At 44.9% G+C, this 15,848-nt stretch overlaps 1 protein-coding gene across 3 annotated transcripts; it reads right to left on the bottom strand.

Moving 5' to 3' along the window:
- Positions 1-108: 108 nt before the first annotated feature.
- slf1 (SMC5-SMC6 complex localization factor 1) lies at positions 109-15,778 on the bottom strand. Of its 3 annotated transcripts, none has more exons than XM_068650141.1 (18): positions 15,630-15,778; positions 15,210-15,341; positions 15,061-15,139; positions 14,451-14,679; positions 14,212-14,365; positions 13,659-13,781; positions 13,511-13,576; positions 12,919-13,065; positions 12,584-12,750; positions 12,275-12,409; positions 12,010-12,148; positions 11,754-11,922; positions 11,459-11,604; positions 11,143-11,240; positions 8,887-8,960; positions 5,883-5,975; positions 5,006-5,188; positions 109-804 (listed from the first exon to the last, which is right to left on the bottom strand). In XM_068650141.1, exons 2-18 carry the CDS (start codon positions 15,318-15,320, stop codon positions 332-334), a joined length of 2,586 nt encoding a protein of 861 aa, XP_068506242.1. In that variant the 5' UTR covers positions 15,321-15,341; positions 15,630-15,778; the 3' UTR covers positions 109-331. The 3 variants fall into 3 exon arrangements, with proteins under 3 accessions (XP_068506242.1, XP_049618156.1, XP_068506243.1); XM_049762199.1 differs by having other exon boundaries at positions 15,210-15,346; positions 15,630-15,775; XM_068650142.1 differs by having other exon boundaries at positions 15,210-15,394; positions 15,630-15,761.
- Positions 15,779-15,848: the final 70 nt, after the last annotated feature.

Raw genomic sequence — 15,848 nt, 5'->3', positions numbered from 1 at the left:
AACTGTGTAATCTAATGAGATCCAGTAGAGGAAGTGAATGAAAAGAAAAATTCAGACAAATAAGAGCACAATAATAATGTAAAATGAAGCATTTTTTTCAAAACTGAACACTTTTAATTTTTTATTTATTTGTATTGAGATTCAACAAAACATCTCAATGCAAAAGTCAGAAAAGTAGCTTGAGCACTCAGAACATTTTTTCAACCGAACGTTTAAGGGATAAAAAAAACAAACTCTGGGCTGCTGCCAAATATATAATATATATATTTCTTATAAATTCATAATAAATTGCACAAGAGTATTAAATGTATGCAAAAAACTTTTCTGCCCCTTAATGGCTTTTTACTTCAGCCAGGAGGATTTCTCCTTCAGACTGCAGAATCTCCAGCATCTGCAAGAGGAGCACCGTATTCTCCCCTTTGCACGACTTGACCGCTTCGCACACTTTTCCCCGGTGCTTCCCTCTGGCCATCTCCAGCAGAGTGTCGGTGTCGCCCGCGAGCCTTATCGCTCGCTGGTCCTTCCAGCCTTGCGTCACTCTGTGAAACGAGTGCGCCTCCAGGGCACGTGCCAGCGCGGGAGGCGCGCAGCCGCTCGGCCTTTTCTCTCGCTTGTAGCATACGATGAGATGTGCCAGCAAACAGGAGCCCGCCTCCAGGAGGTCGTGGTTCAACACCTTCGAGGAGTTCAGGCTAGCGTCGCCTACTTCTGCGCTGTGGATAAGCTCCGCCTTCCAATGTGGGTCGGTGACCATGTCCAATGGGGTGCGGCCTTTATCGTCCGTCTGCTGGAGGAGCTCAGAACCTAGAAGAGATGATTTTCTTCCTCATTATTGCTATTTGTGATTTAATATTCAGTCTTTTAAATGTACTTGTTTCTTCACTTATCTGGAAGACACAATTGTAAAAAGGCTAAAATGCATCCGATTAATTGAATCACGATTAATCGGGTGTATTTTGGGAATGGGCGACAAAACCGGAGTACCTGCACGCATGGAGAAAACAGACACAGAAATGCTGGAACTGTAAATTCAAACCCAGAACCTCTGAACTGAGCGGCAGACATGCTAACCACTAGACCTCTCTGCTGGATTCTGGATTGCTCGACTTTAAAACGATTCCACCAGCTGATTAGTCCATTCTCATGGAGCTCGCGAGTCAAGTGCGGGCCGGGCCCTATTGTTTGCGTTTGGATTGAAGCTTTTTAGCAGCCACCTGCTCTCGAGGCCACTTGACCGCTCAGCCTCGTCGCTCGAGAGCCAATGAGCGGCTCCGTGTGTGACACGCAAACAGGTGAAGAGCTGTCAAAAGCCATTTTGAGAGTCGTTGGCGATGGACGCGGACGCATTTGCGGTGGGAAACGTACAAGGCTGCAAAAGTCACTTGCTTTGAAAATGACACTTGAAAAACTGGACAGGGACTAATGGCGTGCGCGGTGGCTGCGGGCCGCCAAGGTCAGTGCTCATCGAGCTTTTAGGGATAGAAAAAATGCCAACGTGCAAAATTGGAATTCATCTACATAAACCTTTTGCATAAGTGGGCACATTTTTAAATGTACCGGTCAAACAACAGGGGCGGCTACAAGGGACATTTGTCTACTTGTTTTCATTATGTTAATGCCAAAACAGTCCAATAGTACGGGGGTCCCCAACCCCCGGTCCGCGGACCGGTACCGGTCACGTGACAGGTTTCCCCAGTCGAGCCTGCAAAGCGAGCAAAAATGGGTAAGAATTTATTCTGAAAAATGTAAAAAATGTGGCGATTCTCTCCCAATTACATCCGTCGGTGCAGCTGTGTCTCTTGACAGGTTCAAGAAGCTCGTCGCCCCCAGTCGAGCCCGCGAAGCTAGCAAAAATGAGCAAGAAACCGAGATGTTTGGAAAAAAGCCCAATGAGGAGACGGAAGAAGAAGAGGCTACGACTTCTAAGAAAAGGTAAGCTGCATTTAAAAGAAAGAAAGTCCTACTTCAAATATGGATTTATCGCCACAGGTGACTGACGCGCCAAGCAAGCCTACTCTGCACAATATGTGACGGCGACAGGCTAGCTAACGAGGCAATGAAGCCTTCAAAAGTGCTTGGGCACGTGGAGTCCAAGTCTCCCATTACGCCGGCTTGGTTCTGAGAAACAAGCTCAGTGCTCCCACTAATTCAACGGAATGGTGAGTTTTATTTTCATGTCATTTATACTTGTTTTTATGCCAGTCGTATCATTTCATTCCATTGTATTTATATATATGTTTATGATAAATGTATTATTTATTTATATAAAGGCCGGTCCGCATAAAATAGCCATGTAGGAACAACTTATTTTTTATTTTTACTTCCTTGGTGTTTAAATATGGCAGATGTGAATGCTTGTCCAGGCCATGTAACCAATTATGAATCAGAAATGGCTTCGCGTGTCACCTAACAAATTTTTGACAGTCTTGACTTTTTCGTGGGATTGTCCCCGTAATGTGAATCCAGCAACGGATGCCTCTCTCACTGCGGCCCATCATGAACGGCAAATCACTTGGCCGAAATGATGCTACAAATGTCTAACCGTATAAAGATGTCATTACTCACGCTAACGAGTGTCAAATGACTCCGATATTGACAGGCATCACACGCACAGCAACACAATACTGATTACACACGCACAAAGTTCTGAGATGGCAGCTTCAGGTACTGTGGTGGGGGATAAATACAGCACCTGGGGGATTACACCGGTGCACAGGGTAATTGCACCATCCGGTGTGTGTGTGTGTGTGTGTGTGAGAGTCATCTACAGCTATGGCTGCGGTATTTACATGCTGCGCCAAGGCCAAGCAGCCAGATGCAATCCACTCGTGCACACATCGAGTGCAAAGCCCTTTGGCCTTTAGAGGGCAGGCGAAGACAAGGAATATAAAAGCAGGAGTGGAGGAGGGGGTAAAAGTGGCGTTCAAAAAAAAAAAAAGGCAGAGAGAGAGAGAGGCAAAGAAGATGCAATGCCGCCTCTTTGTGTGTCTGCTGAGGAGACGTTGCATCCGCTCACTGCCTGCAAACAGAGGCGGGATGAGTGAGTCAAACTCAGCCAGGGGCATGACATCACAGTCCACTGGCTGATGCTAGTTAGCATTGAGCGTGCGAGAAGGAACACCTCCTTTAAGACCTGCTAGATATTTATTTGCATCTCGCTTCAGGACATAATGCCACAGCTCGCTTTAACTACGTTTACATTTAGCATGAACTAGCATCCTATTTATCAGACTAATAGAAATATATATTTCTATTTTGAAATATAAGCACCTAAATTCCACAGACACCAGGTCATGTGGCGTGGCTTTGGGCGATTGAATAACGAAGGGAGTGCGAGACTTAGCCTTGCCCTCAATCGTGGCATCCTTTCCCTGCCAGCTCGACGAGCCTGGAGGGAGCCACCCCACCCCGCCGCAAACGCACACACACAGGCCAAGGCCTCCGAGCAGACAAGCTTACAAAAGGGTGAGATCACTCGGAAAAAAAAAAGTCTTTGTTGGCGTGCCAGTGTCAGTGTTGCCCTCTCTGGCCCAAGCTAAACCTTGCCAGTTTGGCTCAGCCTGTCTGCTGGAAACAAGGACGGCAGAACGAACGATGTGCCGGTGAAAACAACAACTACAGTAATTCCAGGAGGCACCCGGAAGAAGAAGAAGAAGGAGAACATAGACAAGTCTCGTTTTTATCAGTGTGTGTCTCCATGGCAAAATGTTCAAAAGGAGTCTTTGTGAAACAAAACAACGGTTATGTTACGTGGGGCCCCTCAAGCCAAAACTTCAAGATCAAAGATGGCCATGCAAACAAGAAGGAGTTTAGCAAAAAAGCCCACTGGAGACGTTAGAGCCCGGAGTGGAGAGCCGTTGCCGCCGCCGCCTCAAAAGCCGCGAGACAAGAAGGCCATCAAGTGTGAGGGAAGCGTAGACAGTCGGGAGACCAGTTGAATGGAGAAGCCTGCAGCTCGTTTTCCAATTGAAGCTCTTCTCCTCATCGCTTCTTTTTCATCGCTTTTTAAGGCTGCGTTCGTCGTCCCTGCGAGGAGACCTGACCTACAACAGGCCAGACACGTCTGCTGCACATCCACTTCATCTGTAGCTCTAATTTTACACATAGCAGCCGCTGCTTCCTCCTCTGACCTCTTTTAATTCTCTCAACCTCGGCGTTTCGCAGGAAGCGTGTGAAAACAAAGTAAGAGAGAGGCCTCTGTTTCCCCTCCGGGAGCAAATAATCCCAGTCTAATTTATTTTTGGAGGACAGAATATGTACTTCTGTGGATGGGGGAAAGTCACATTCAATTAATTAGTCAATAATGAAGATGCTGAGGTGAATGTCATCCGAAATGAAAGCGCAGCTCAATCTTTCAATTCAAACTGAATCGATCAATCCCCAAAAAGTCAATATTGGCATGTTGGTTAGGTCGGATAATGTTGAGACTCTTGATAGACAGATTTCAAGATTTTTGTATGCTTAATTAGGGACATTTTCTTTTTTTAAACTGAAAGCCATTTTAAGTCTTTAAAACATGTCAAGCTGCCTGACTTGATTTCCCATGTGAGGAATTTATATCTTTGAAAGAAAAAGTGTGGCGGAATCCAAAATCCAGGTTATAAAAGTGAACATCTCCGATGCCAAATTCATTACCCCGCTCCCCTTTTTTGCCAGTGCTAGTTGAGTCGCGGTGTTCTCGCCATTGTCCGCTTTGGCTTAGCCACTTTCAATTTGGCTTAAGAAGGGCAGCGAGCCATTTACGATCGAATCGGCCTCACCGATAACTTCAGCATTTCATCCGCCAACAAGCTCAGCTGTGTTTGTTGGCCGCAACACTCGAAAGGCTTCTTTTACTTACAGCGGCCAACTGCCGCGGTTAATCATTAACAAAATGGCCAATTCCAAACCATTGGCAGTTGATCTCAACATGATATGATTCCGTTCGATTTGATGAAATTCCTGTTTAGACCGCATGGGGCTTTGGGATATTTAAAGCTGCTGCAAGGAGCTTTTTGTGACCCACCTGCAGCCTCCAGAAGCATTTTGGCGATGTTCAAGTGTCCGTTGAACAGGGCGTCGAGCAGAGGGCTGACCCCCTCCACCACGCATTTCATGTCAGGGGCGGGCCGGTGACGCAGCAAAGCCTCCACGCATGCCGCGCTGCCGTTGCAACATGCTTCGTGCAGAGGTGTCCAGCCCACGTGGTCTAAAAAAATAAAAATAAAAATGGCCGCCGCCCGAGATAGATAAAAACAGTCAAATTTTTACTCCTTAACTTATATGTATTATTAATCGTAACGCTGTGTTTAGACACATGTAAAGAAGATTGGCTTGACTTCCCCTTTAAAAATACGACTTCCATAATATCTGTTTGTTGCCATGGCGCCAACTCAAAAAAAACACATAGGTTGAAAAGCATTTTCCGCAAATTTGAACCATTTTGCTATAAATGCATTAATGGCCTTCAATTGTGAAGTAAGCGCTAAAGCAAAACCTATCCCTTGGTTGCGATGGGCCTCTTTTGGGCAGATGTTGGAAAATGGAGCTTACTTCTTCCATAATTCCCCCCCCCCTACTGAGAGCCAAGTTCAATTTTACTGTTAAGTGTGATTACATGAAAATAGCAGAAACCTTTCAAAACAGCGCAACATTTCCATAAATGGGGATGAAAAGTAATTATGTTTGACTTACGCACACAGAGAGAAAGTCATTACTAAATGTGGTAATAGAAGACAGCAGAATCTGTGAACGTGACACACTCTTTACATTTCAGCAAAAGGTTAACCTCAGCGATGACACGTTTGTACGTTTAATTCCTTATTCTTTTTGCATCCCCTACTGTGTTAATACGTCTCGGTGGGTTGCCGAGACCGAGGTGGATGCCAGAAAGTAACTCTTACCTTTTGCATTGACGTCGGTGCCAGGGCACGCCAGAATGTAAAGCACAGTTTCCACTTGGTTGGTCTTGCACGCTCTGTGGAGGCGGGTCTCGCCTTCCATCAAGACGAACATATCCAAAAAGACAAAAATTCCAAATTATCATATGCCCGTATGATAAATTAAATGTTCCTGACCCTAAAAAAAATAAAACCACGATGCCTGACCCACTGAAGTGAAAGCTGCCAATTAAGAAGCATGATTAGGGGAAAAAAAGAGGATCGCTTCCAAGGCGGAAAAAAAGAAAATAATTTCAAACAGGGCTGGACAGACTCCCACTGTGCTTTTTTTTTTTACCGAATTTCGAGCAACAACGTTACTAACGGATCGGAATGCGTGCAAATAAGTAAGTTATTTATATATACGTATATATGTGTGTGTATATATACACACATATATATATGTCCCCTCTTTGCATGTATGGCTGAACTTCAAAGGAAAGTTTGGAGGCCAAGCATGAGTGGTTTTGTGCTTGGCAGTTTAATATAGCGCAGCAAAGACTCGAGTAAATGCTTTACTCGCGCTCCCCAGGACGCCACGCCTGTACAGGGGCTCCACTCCAGTGCGCACGGGGAAAAAGACAAGAAGGTTCCGGATGGGTGGGAGTTGGGGGGGGGAAACAGGTGGAAAGTACATGCTTCTCAAAGAAAGAGTCTTGGAAAAGTTGGATCACTTTATGCGGATGTACTGCTTGAACTCCGGACTGTATCTAAAACTCCAAACACACATTTGCTCATTACGTAGAGCTGCAAAAAATACAGTATATTCTTGTCTATGATTTTAAAAAATCGATTTCCAACGTATTACAACTATTGCTGTAGAAGTTAGAAACTCTGGAGAAGAAAGTTGGACCAGCTCTCCCTCACCCAACTCCATTTGATGGGGCTAGAAGTCCAATTTTTTTTTTCTCTCCGTTTACAAGACTGTTTAAATCTTTAACAACATTCCTTTTTTTTTTTCTACATGGACAAATCCAAACGTTTGTCGCTTATCAGTTCTGACAATGATGTAGATTGTAAGACATTTCCAAAAGCAGACGGGTTGGGGAACCCGTCCGGCCCAAACCTGCAGGCTTTTTAACGAGTAAGCGAGCCAAGCGGTACTGCGAGTTCTATGGCGAGTCGTGCGCCATTACTGAGCTCTAAAACGCTGTGATTAAACACCCATTCCACTACACCGCATGTGTACACATTCCCGCAAATGCCAGGGCCAATCCACGCTCTGTTAAATCACTTTAATGGCTCCAATTTGGACACAACGCTTCTATTATTGGGGTAATTGCATACTCAGCATTTACAAGCACGGAAAGGATAAATTCGCCTGTCCTTTCTATAAATTCCCCGTTTCGCACTTTAATAGAAATGTTCAAAGGGTGTGTTGCTCTTTACATCCCACAGCCTGAAATACTGCACTGCTGTTTCACTTGGCCCAGCAATCCTTAAACCATTTTTTTTATTTTTTATTATCAAGTGTTATTGGCCGGGTACTGTATTTAAATGAGAAAACCGGGATGAGAAAGTCTTCAACGAAGGATGGGGCGGTCCTGATGACTAGTTATGTCGGGAGATTCAGGAACTTTCTTCTCCATCAAGTTGAATGAATATTGATTTTTTTTTTTTTTTTTTGCATGCCACTGAAGACACTCATCAAACAATCCCGACTATGTGTGTCAAGCGTGCCGCAGCACAGCATGGAGTTTCTTGTGTGAGCGCACCTTGAATGTAATCACTATGTACTTTTGCAAACTCAACTGATGGCATATCATTGAGTAAAGCGTTTTATATGAAATAAAAACAGTTTTATCTGCTGTGCCAATTTTAACTCTCATGTTTTGCTTGCGGTACAACATTTTGCAGCTCAAATCTCTGTTGAGCATCCAGAAGCAGAGAACTTCCTGGTAAAAAAAAAAAAATCTCACTACCCTTATGTGCTACTCTGACAAAGATGCAGGGGTTCCAACGTGGTACAAGCCAAGCAAGTTTATACATGTGGCTGTAAGCAGCTGTGAGAGAAAAGAGGCAAAAGGCGCAAAGGGGGGGTGGGGGGGGATGAGAGGCCGAGAGGGGAGAATGCTGCGCCGATGGTTCATCAAAAATTAATGCCCGCCGCATTGGTATAGACATCACGTAGCGGAAAAACAACACACGGCAAAAGCCTCGGTGCTCCCTCCCTGCCCCGCCCCCCCACTGCTCTCCTTCACCTCCTCCCCTCCAGCATGGGGCCTTTCTGATCAGGTGAAGCAGGGGAGATATGAGCTCTGACACCTTGGAGAGTTCACGCCGAGTGCCACGGCTTTAATTGCAGGAAGTTCCAGTGCCGCAGCCGCTGTATATCTGCGGCGCTGCCCTAATTGCTGCATTTAATGTCCCAATAAAGGAGATGTGAGGGGAAACGGTAAACGCTAATATGCAGTATTGTTTCCTGCGTGAAACATATTCCCCGCCTTTGCCATTTATTTGCTCATCAATTAATGCAATCTTAAAGTCGGAATGTCGTCGGCCCTTTTTAAAGATAAGGCCCGGGGGCAAAATCTGGCCCACGTCAATTTACGCGGCCAATAAAAAAAAATCACGTGGCTAGTTTTCTTGCAGCACTTTTGATACCATTGCAATATTGTGAACAATCGATGAACTTGGTTAATTTGTTGGCGACATGTTCCTTTAAGGGAATCCATACAATGTGGCCAGCAACAACAACAAAAAGGATTAGAAGAAAAGTGAGTTTTAAAGTATTTTGCTGTTTTGTCATGCCAAACTGTACATCACACCCGTCCTTGAAATCGACTTGAAGCGAGCAATGTCTATTTCCGCACGTTATGTGCTCTTCATTAAATAATGACATCACCGTCATGGCTCTCACTTTACCGATGACCCAGTGGCAGTGCACCAGTCCATTAAAAGCTCGCTTCTTGCAAATGTGTAGCTACAATGGCAACCGTGTGTGTGTGTGTGTGTGCAAGAGATCTACCTGCTGCATTAACTTTGTCGAGGCCTCTTGGGATGTAGTTTCCGCCCGATTCATTCTCCACCGGCCTAAGAGTTCTGGACAGGGCACAAAGGACGAATGTTTTTTTTTTTTTAATGGAAAAAGACGTGAACACAGCAGGAGTAATTCAATGAGAAATTCTCCATAATCCACATTAACAAGTCGACAAGTTTCAATGGCTGGCCGTTTCACGTCATCGAGAAACATCCATCAATTGCCATTAGCAAATGAATTCCTCGTAGTGCTGTATAAAATCTTTCGCACCTTTCCCGTTGGAGACACACAAATGCACACCAAAACACGGGCATTTTTCTTTTCCAAAGCACTTTTCCTCCTACTTAACGCCTCAAACTCAGACACGGAGAATTCTAGCGTAGCGAGCACATTAAGAGGAATAACTCATGAAAGAAAGTGAAGCCTCTTCAAAGTCGTGGCGTGCTAATAGCTGTGGGCTGTCACTAGTCCTGCGAGCAGGTACGTGGGATCTGCCCGCATGGAGTCTGACAGGTGTGCGCGTGTGTATTGCGCCCCAGCCAAATGCTATCAGTATTACAGGGAGGCGGCTTGTTCGCTGGTAATTGGCTTGTTTCAGAAGGCGGGAAGGAGCTCCCGGCAGCCAGGAGGAAAGGAAACACACGCCCTGTCACGTTGCTCGTTATTAGCGGGGACAGGGCTGAGGAGACACCGGCGGGCTGGGTGTGTGCGGGGCCGCTTATGTCTTTGAGAAAGAGTCCAAGAGTGAGCGAGTGTCACCCGGACTAGTTGATGAGGAGGCTGACAGGATGCGGCTTCCTGGTGTACTTTTTCGTTCCATTGGAAAGCGGCGTGCGCCCTCGACGGCCTCCTCGATGTGCATTGTTGCCGTTCGTCTGCTTGATTATATTCCAACTAAATCAAACGAATTGAATCGTCCCAGTCTGCATTTCGCTATTTCGATGCATTTTCGATGTGGGTCCAATTCACCGAGGTCAGACCCTTGAGCTCGTTTGAAGCATCTAACATATCTCCTGAGTTTCATCCTCTGCTCTAAAGATAGTTTGAGAAGAAAACCAAATTGACGGCGTTTAGCGTGACAAGCTGCAGTCACATTTGGCCTATTTATATTCTGACGTTTGCTAAATGCCTTTTGTGACAATCGCTCCAACAATAGAAAGAGGATAGTTTACATAACAGGTTCCTAAAATACACCGAGTCATCGTAGCGAGTGCGATTGAGTCATGTGTCGAGATTTCTAGACAAAAGATGTGTTAATTGATTAGGAGAGTCGATGTTCTTGAAATGTGTATAGCCAAGCTTCAGCCATGAAATGGAGGAAACAAGATTTCCTTTTGCTTTCTGTTCTCCATTCATCACACACTTTGTCATTTTAATTTCCTTCTTTCTTTCAGGGTCAAATGATTGCGCGTGGCCCTGGGCACTTCTTTATCTCCAGCGCGCACATTGCCTTTGCTCGTTTGTGCGAACGAATCAAACGCAAGCTTTGGATTGGCAGCAGAGCGGCGGCGGCGGCAAGCGATGATGTAAAGCAAAGAGGAAGGGAGGGACGGAGGGAGGTAGAACGTGGCCAAAGCATGAACTGCTAGCCTTTACGTGAACCGGCTCCCCGATGACTCCTGCCCTTCTCCGGGCCAACTACCTGCTGGTGGAACAGCAGATGTCTGCTATGGTGCATAAAGACAAAGTGCGCGCGTAATTATATTCAAGATGGCCGAGAAAGATTCAGTATGCGAGGGAGGATTACGAGAGGTGGGGATGGGGCTGAAAGCTGAGTCGGCGGTCGTACCGGAGGACCCTTGGAGAATTTTTGTGTGTGTGTGTAACCTCTCTTTGTAGCGCTCCTGTCAGCAAGCATGCGCAGATAAGATCAGACCCGGGCATGACCCATCACATGGCAACCCCTCACGCTCTGCCTGACCTCCATTTGCTTCTCTGGCTCTGCCCTTCCATGCATCCCTGCTCTTCACCCCCCACCTGCAAACGCACAACTCTCTCCAGGTGTTCTTTTGTTCCATCACACTCTCGTTGCCGCCCGCTCTTTCTCATTTTCCCGTATTTACCGTGAGCCCGCTGAAAGGCAAACCGCCGACGGGGGCAAATATTGAAAGTTGCTTTGTTAGTTTTGCATCCCACGGTGTTATGATTTGATGTCATCTTTTTTTTTTTAAATTCGCTGGTTGACTTGTGCCGTTATCTTCTTCCCTCCCATCAGAGTGTAAGTGATGCGGACAGGTAGCCTACCTGCTGTTGATGTTCGGGCTCGTGCAGCTGTTGGTGGTGTGTGGTGTCCAACTGTGACTCTGGGATAAACGTTCCAACGCAGGCAGGTAGGACAGCACCTGTCAAACGACATACAGGCAGGGGTGTAGTCAGTCGTGCATATATATATATATATATATATATATATATATATATATATATATATATATATATATATATATATATATATATATATATATATAAAAAAAAATAGTGTCTGGACAATATTTCCTGTCAAAAGACTCCCAACAAATTGAATGTGAAGTGTCAAAGAAAAAACATCCAAACGAGCACATACCAATTTCTTGAGAGAGAAAGCTTCACTGCCCACTGTGATTTCAGTATTGCAGCAGATATTCCGGAATATTGCGTCCGCCAACGCTAGCTTAAACCTGCTTGAGGAAATACTGGCCACCATCTCAGTGAGGACGACTGTCGAAAGACCTGCGTGATAAAAAAGATTCCCATGGCCACACGATTACGCGACAGTATGTGTATTTTATTTTTATGCATTTAAAAAAAATTAACGTTTAACCTAATTTTACTAAATATATGCAATAGCTTTTGCTATCGTGTCTATCTTCCCTCCTTACATTGGCTCTTGATGGCAAAGTGCTCTCCTAGGTCTTGTAGTCCACGTTCGACAAGCGCCGGGTTCAGTTTGCAATGCTTTGTGCACCAAAACTCCACCAACACTGACAGGAGGTCCAGCAGGACGGCCAGTAGATTTGATTTGTGCTTCTCGTCACGGTCCGCGTTGTCCTTCGGGGGAAAATGAATCGCACCTCAGGTTGGCAAACGAGCAGTAAATGGTCACGGCCAATCTGACCCACGTTCTAAAATGTTTACCCCAGAGGCAGCCTGAACCGTGAGCTGGACCAGTTTTTTTACAGCATGTGACAAAAGACGCGAGCGTTCCCACACGGTCCAGAAGGTTTGGTACATCAAAGAACCGGAGACCTGGCAGACTCGTGGTTCTCGAAGCTGCCTAAAACCAAAAAGACAAGTGAGTGAACTTTAATTCTATTTTTTCCAGACAAAACAAGATCTAAATTGGAAGGACTTTGAATGCATTTAAGTAAGACAAGACGCCTTGTAGACAGATTTGGTGTACCCCGTGGTGATGGAGTAGAGTTCCCCTTGAAATAGCTGTAGAAAAAATGCCAGGATGTCACTGTAGAAGTGTAAGAGAGTTGGCAGTCCAGGACGAGGGAGCTGGTGACAAGTGGCCTCACTTGACAGGCAGTAACTAGAGGGACAGACACAAATGGGAAACAACAAAGTCGGATCTGGGGCACTTGTACAAGATCCGTTTTCTATACCAAGTTAGAATCTGTTTTCAGTAAAAACAACATTATTAAAGGATGGCATTTGCATGATGGGGAAGAGATGAGTAGACGGAAATGTCAAAAAGCAAGTGTACCTGATGGCTGACTCTAGAAAAGGCCACTGGCCCATCTTGCAGCGAGGGCACTGCAACACCTGACTGTAAAAATTCACGTTGGCGGGAGCCAGCCATGGAGGGTTGCTAACTAGCAACCCATGCATTATTTGTTGGAAGCTCCTCAGGAAGACAGTCGTGGCCATACCCTGTGACGGAAAGTACTGCCATGACTTCGGCAAAATTGTAATAATGATAAATCACTATTGTGAACCAGCTCCAGAACTTGGAGTTCTGGAACAGGCCGGGGAGTTTTTTCTACCCTGAGGCTACTGCAGCAGCTTGGAATGTACACTGTCTGGTTGTCCTGGTCCTACCTGCTGTGCGTAGTCCACCAGAGACACCAGGTACGGTGCCGGCGGCAGAATCCCTGGGCACATTTCACTTCGGATGGCCGCCATGGCTTCGATGAAGAGGCCGGAATCGATCATGGCGCCGATGTAGCTCAAGTCTGTCTCGTTTCCCTGAAAGAACATTAAGAACAGTGATATCAGGAAGAGTCAAATGTAAAAGAACAGGGAAAATGGTTGAGGGCAGAAGGGTAATGGAAATTGGATGCGATGGGCCATCTTAAGTTCCTGGGGTTCATCCCCAACTGTCAGGTCTTTTCAAACAGCATATAGACTGAGGGTAGAGAATGGAAATACACAAGTACTAATAATAGCAATGTGATAGCTATCGGCTTGGGATGGCTTCAGACGGGACAGTCATGTTAATAGGTATGCCAATCAAAAGGCCCAGATCAGCTGACTGGTGACCTGAGGACAAGGCGCCCTTGCTCTCCGTGGCACTTGAGATGTATGACATGAAGGAAATAGAATGACCTGATCTTCTTAATGAAACACGTGGTTATTTCAGAACCCGTATAGCATCATGGAGATTCCAAAGACAGCTGGTGCAAATGTGTACCTCAGACAGAGGACGATGGGGGTCGTGGTTATCAAGGAAATCGAGGAAGAGCAGTCGTGGATGGCCCTGAAGAATAGATTGTAAGATCAGGCATGCTGAAAGGCCATTTGTAATAAAAGTGCGCTTCGCTTCTCTTTAGCAGCCACACCTCGTGTTTGATGGCCTGGTCCCTGAGGTCAGCTTCAAGTTGAGAAAAGTCCACTTCCGCAGGATTGGCTTCCATTGCGTCATTATCATCTGTTGTGTTAAACTTCATGTCAATTAAGTTGCTCTGCCAAAGGAAAAAAAAAAAAACATTTTCAAATAATCACATGGGTAAATCCACTTCAAAATGTGTAGTACAATGAATGACTTAATAAAATAGCTCAGTTCCAAACAATCTTACTTTTTCCCACATCTTGCGATTAGAATCAATAATTCAGAAAGTACAAGTGAAACTCTATCTTTGTCTAATCAACTGTTAGCTCTCACTTTATTTACAGCAGAAATGGACTGCTATGCTAGCACACACAAATGTGGCAAAACTTAAAAGAATAAAACGCTGCTTTATGATACGTGCTTTCAGAGCGGGATGCTTATCCACAAAAAGACATGAAAGTGCAAGAGCAATACAAAGACCCCCCCCCAAAAAGTAGCCATAGATGTAGTTTTTCCATCCTTGCATTATGTTCAGGGCCTTTCATGGAGCTCACGTGACTTACCCCAAAGAGGTACTGGATGATGTGGTTTACAGGGACGCAAGGTGCATTGTGGGAATTGGCGTCCTGCGTGACGGGGTTGGCTATGACGTGAGTGATGGAGGCGTGAGCAGGAGGAGGATAGCTGTAGACTGTGGCGTTACCAGCTTCCAGGAGCCTTGTGAATCGATTCAAAATGGAACTTGATGACTGGATTCGATTCATTAATGATTTTAATGAAACTTGCATGTCGTCCAACCGACCGTTTGAACATGACTGAACGGGAAGAATCTTGGACCATGAGAAGAACCCTCCAACCTTGGAAGGCCCCTGTTATTGCTCCACTGGTCACCTTCTCCCTCCATCGTCTAATAGGATGGAAGGCCGCAGATGAGGTATCTGCGGAAATGCCCGCCTCATAGGGCCCCTCCGGGAGCCAGGAACCATTCTGAACACTGTCCAGAACGTACTTTGGAGTCACAGCCCACTTTCCTGGTACGAGAGAAGCAGAAACAATAGAGAATACAAATAAAAAAAGATAATACAGTTCGGTCAATTGCCACACTTTACAATTCATCAGAATGAATTTAATCAGTGAATAATCATATTTATCTATAGTGAGTTCAATATCAATCAAAATGATTGCCCAGCTCAAATGAATGTTTACAAAAGTATGTGTGCAGCATGTTTACACAGGTCCGAGGGGGAGAAGAGGCCTAGCAAGATAAGTTAGTTACATTAATCTTCAATTCTTGGATGGATGAAACAATTTGTTCTTATGCTCACCACAAGAATCGACATTGTTGTTTTCTGTGATCATCATGTAATGCATGACTTGCTTGGAACAATTTATTTACAATCATGTTGACCAACCTGCAGCACAAGAAGCCAAACATTTCTCACTGGTCAAAACTTTTGGGATTATTAGATGGGTACAATCGCTCTGGTAAACCTGGGGAAAAAGTGTAGCATTAATGTCCAACTTGTTTTATAAGGATGTGGATCTGTTTATTGCTACTTACGGAACCACCAAGATATTTTCCACTCAGCTGCTTGATTCCCTGGAGCAAAACTCTCTTCTTGTCACAATTTTTGATCCCAGAAATTTGGAACACGGGAGGGCAGCTCTCCATCACCAATTAGGAAACTTCGATCTGATCTGTCAACATCAACATTGTCCCTTTGCAAGCATCTTCCTCGGTAACTACTGTATAACAAGAGTTTTGCAATACAAATTGCATGCAGAACAAGTTATATTTTTGGTAGCTCTCATTTGACACTTGTCTCATACATGCATGATCTCAATAAAATAATATTTAACTTGGCTTGATTAGTTTAAACAAATGAACTTACAGTCATTCACAACTGATAATTGACAGTTCATTCTGACTTTTTTGTTACATGCTCAGACATTTACTCTGACATTGAAGCAGTCATCTTACGTGTATCGTGCTCCTTTTTCGATGAAAGTTTATGAATGTAAACATATCGTTCTACCGTCGAATAACAGAAGAAAGATTTTTGATTACGCTCGAGTTTGCCTCTTATGTTATTGGTGTGACCAAGTAGATCCACTGTGCATGGATTCGCAGGGATGTTTATCTAAAATTAATATCGGTTATCATCAATTTCTGAATGCATTGGAAATTTTGTTTTCCCCC

The sequence above is a fragment of the Syngnathus scovelli genome, chromosome 3 (genome assembly GCF_024217435.2).
Source record: "Syngnathus scovelli strain Florida chromosome 3, RoL_Ssco_1.2, whole genome shotgun sequence".
NCBI classification, from domain to species: domain Eukaryota; kingdom Metazoa; phylum Chordata; class Actinopteri; order Syngnathiformes; family Syngnathidae; genus Syngnathus; species Syngnathus scovelli.
The sequence above is the reverse complement of the archived record's forward strand: the minus strand, read 5'-3'. Positions and strand labels throughout refer to the sequence as shown.

What these genes read in the sequence shown, in the direction of transcription:
- slf1 (XM_068650141.1), bottom strand. Translation starts at nt 15,320, where the DNA reads ATGGAGAGCTGCCCTCCCGTGTTCCAAATTTCTGGGATCAAAAATTGT. An exon ending in CCCATCGTCCTCTGTCTGAG is followed by an intron (nt 13,066 to 13,510) that starts GTACACATTTGC and finishes ATGTTCTTTCAG; the next exon opens with GGAAACGAGACAGACTTGAG. An exon ending in TGGTGGACTACGCACAGCAG is followed by an intron (nt 12,751 to 12,918) that starts GTAGGACCAGGA and finishes TTTCCGTCACAG; the next exon opens with GGTATGGCCACGACTGTCTT.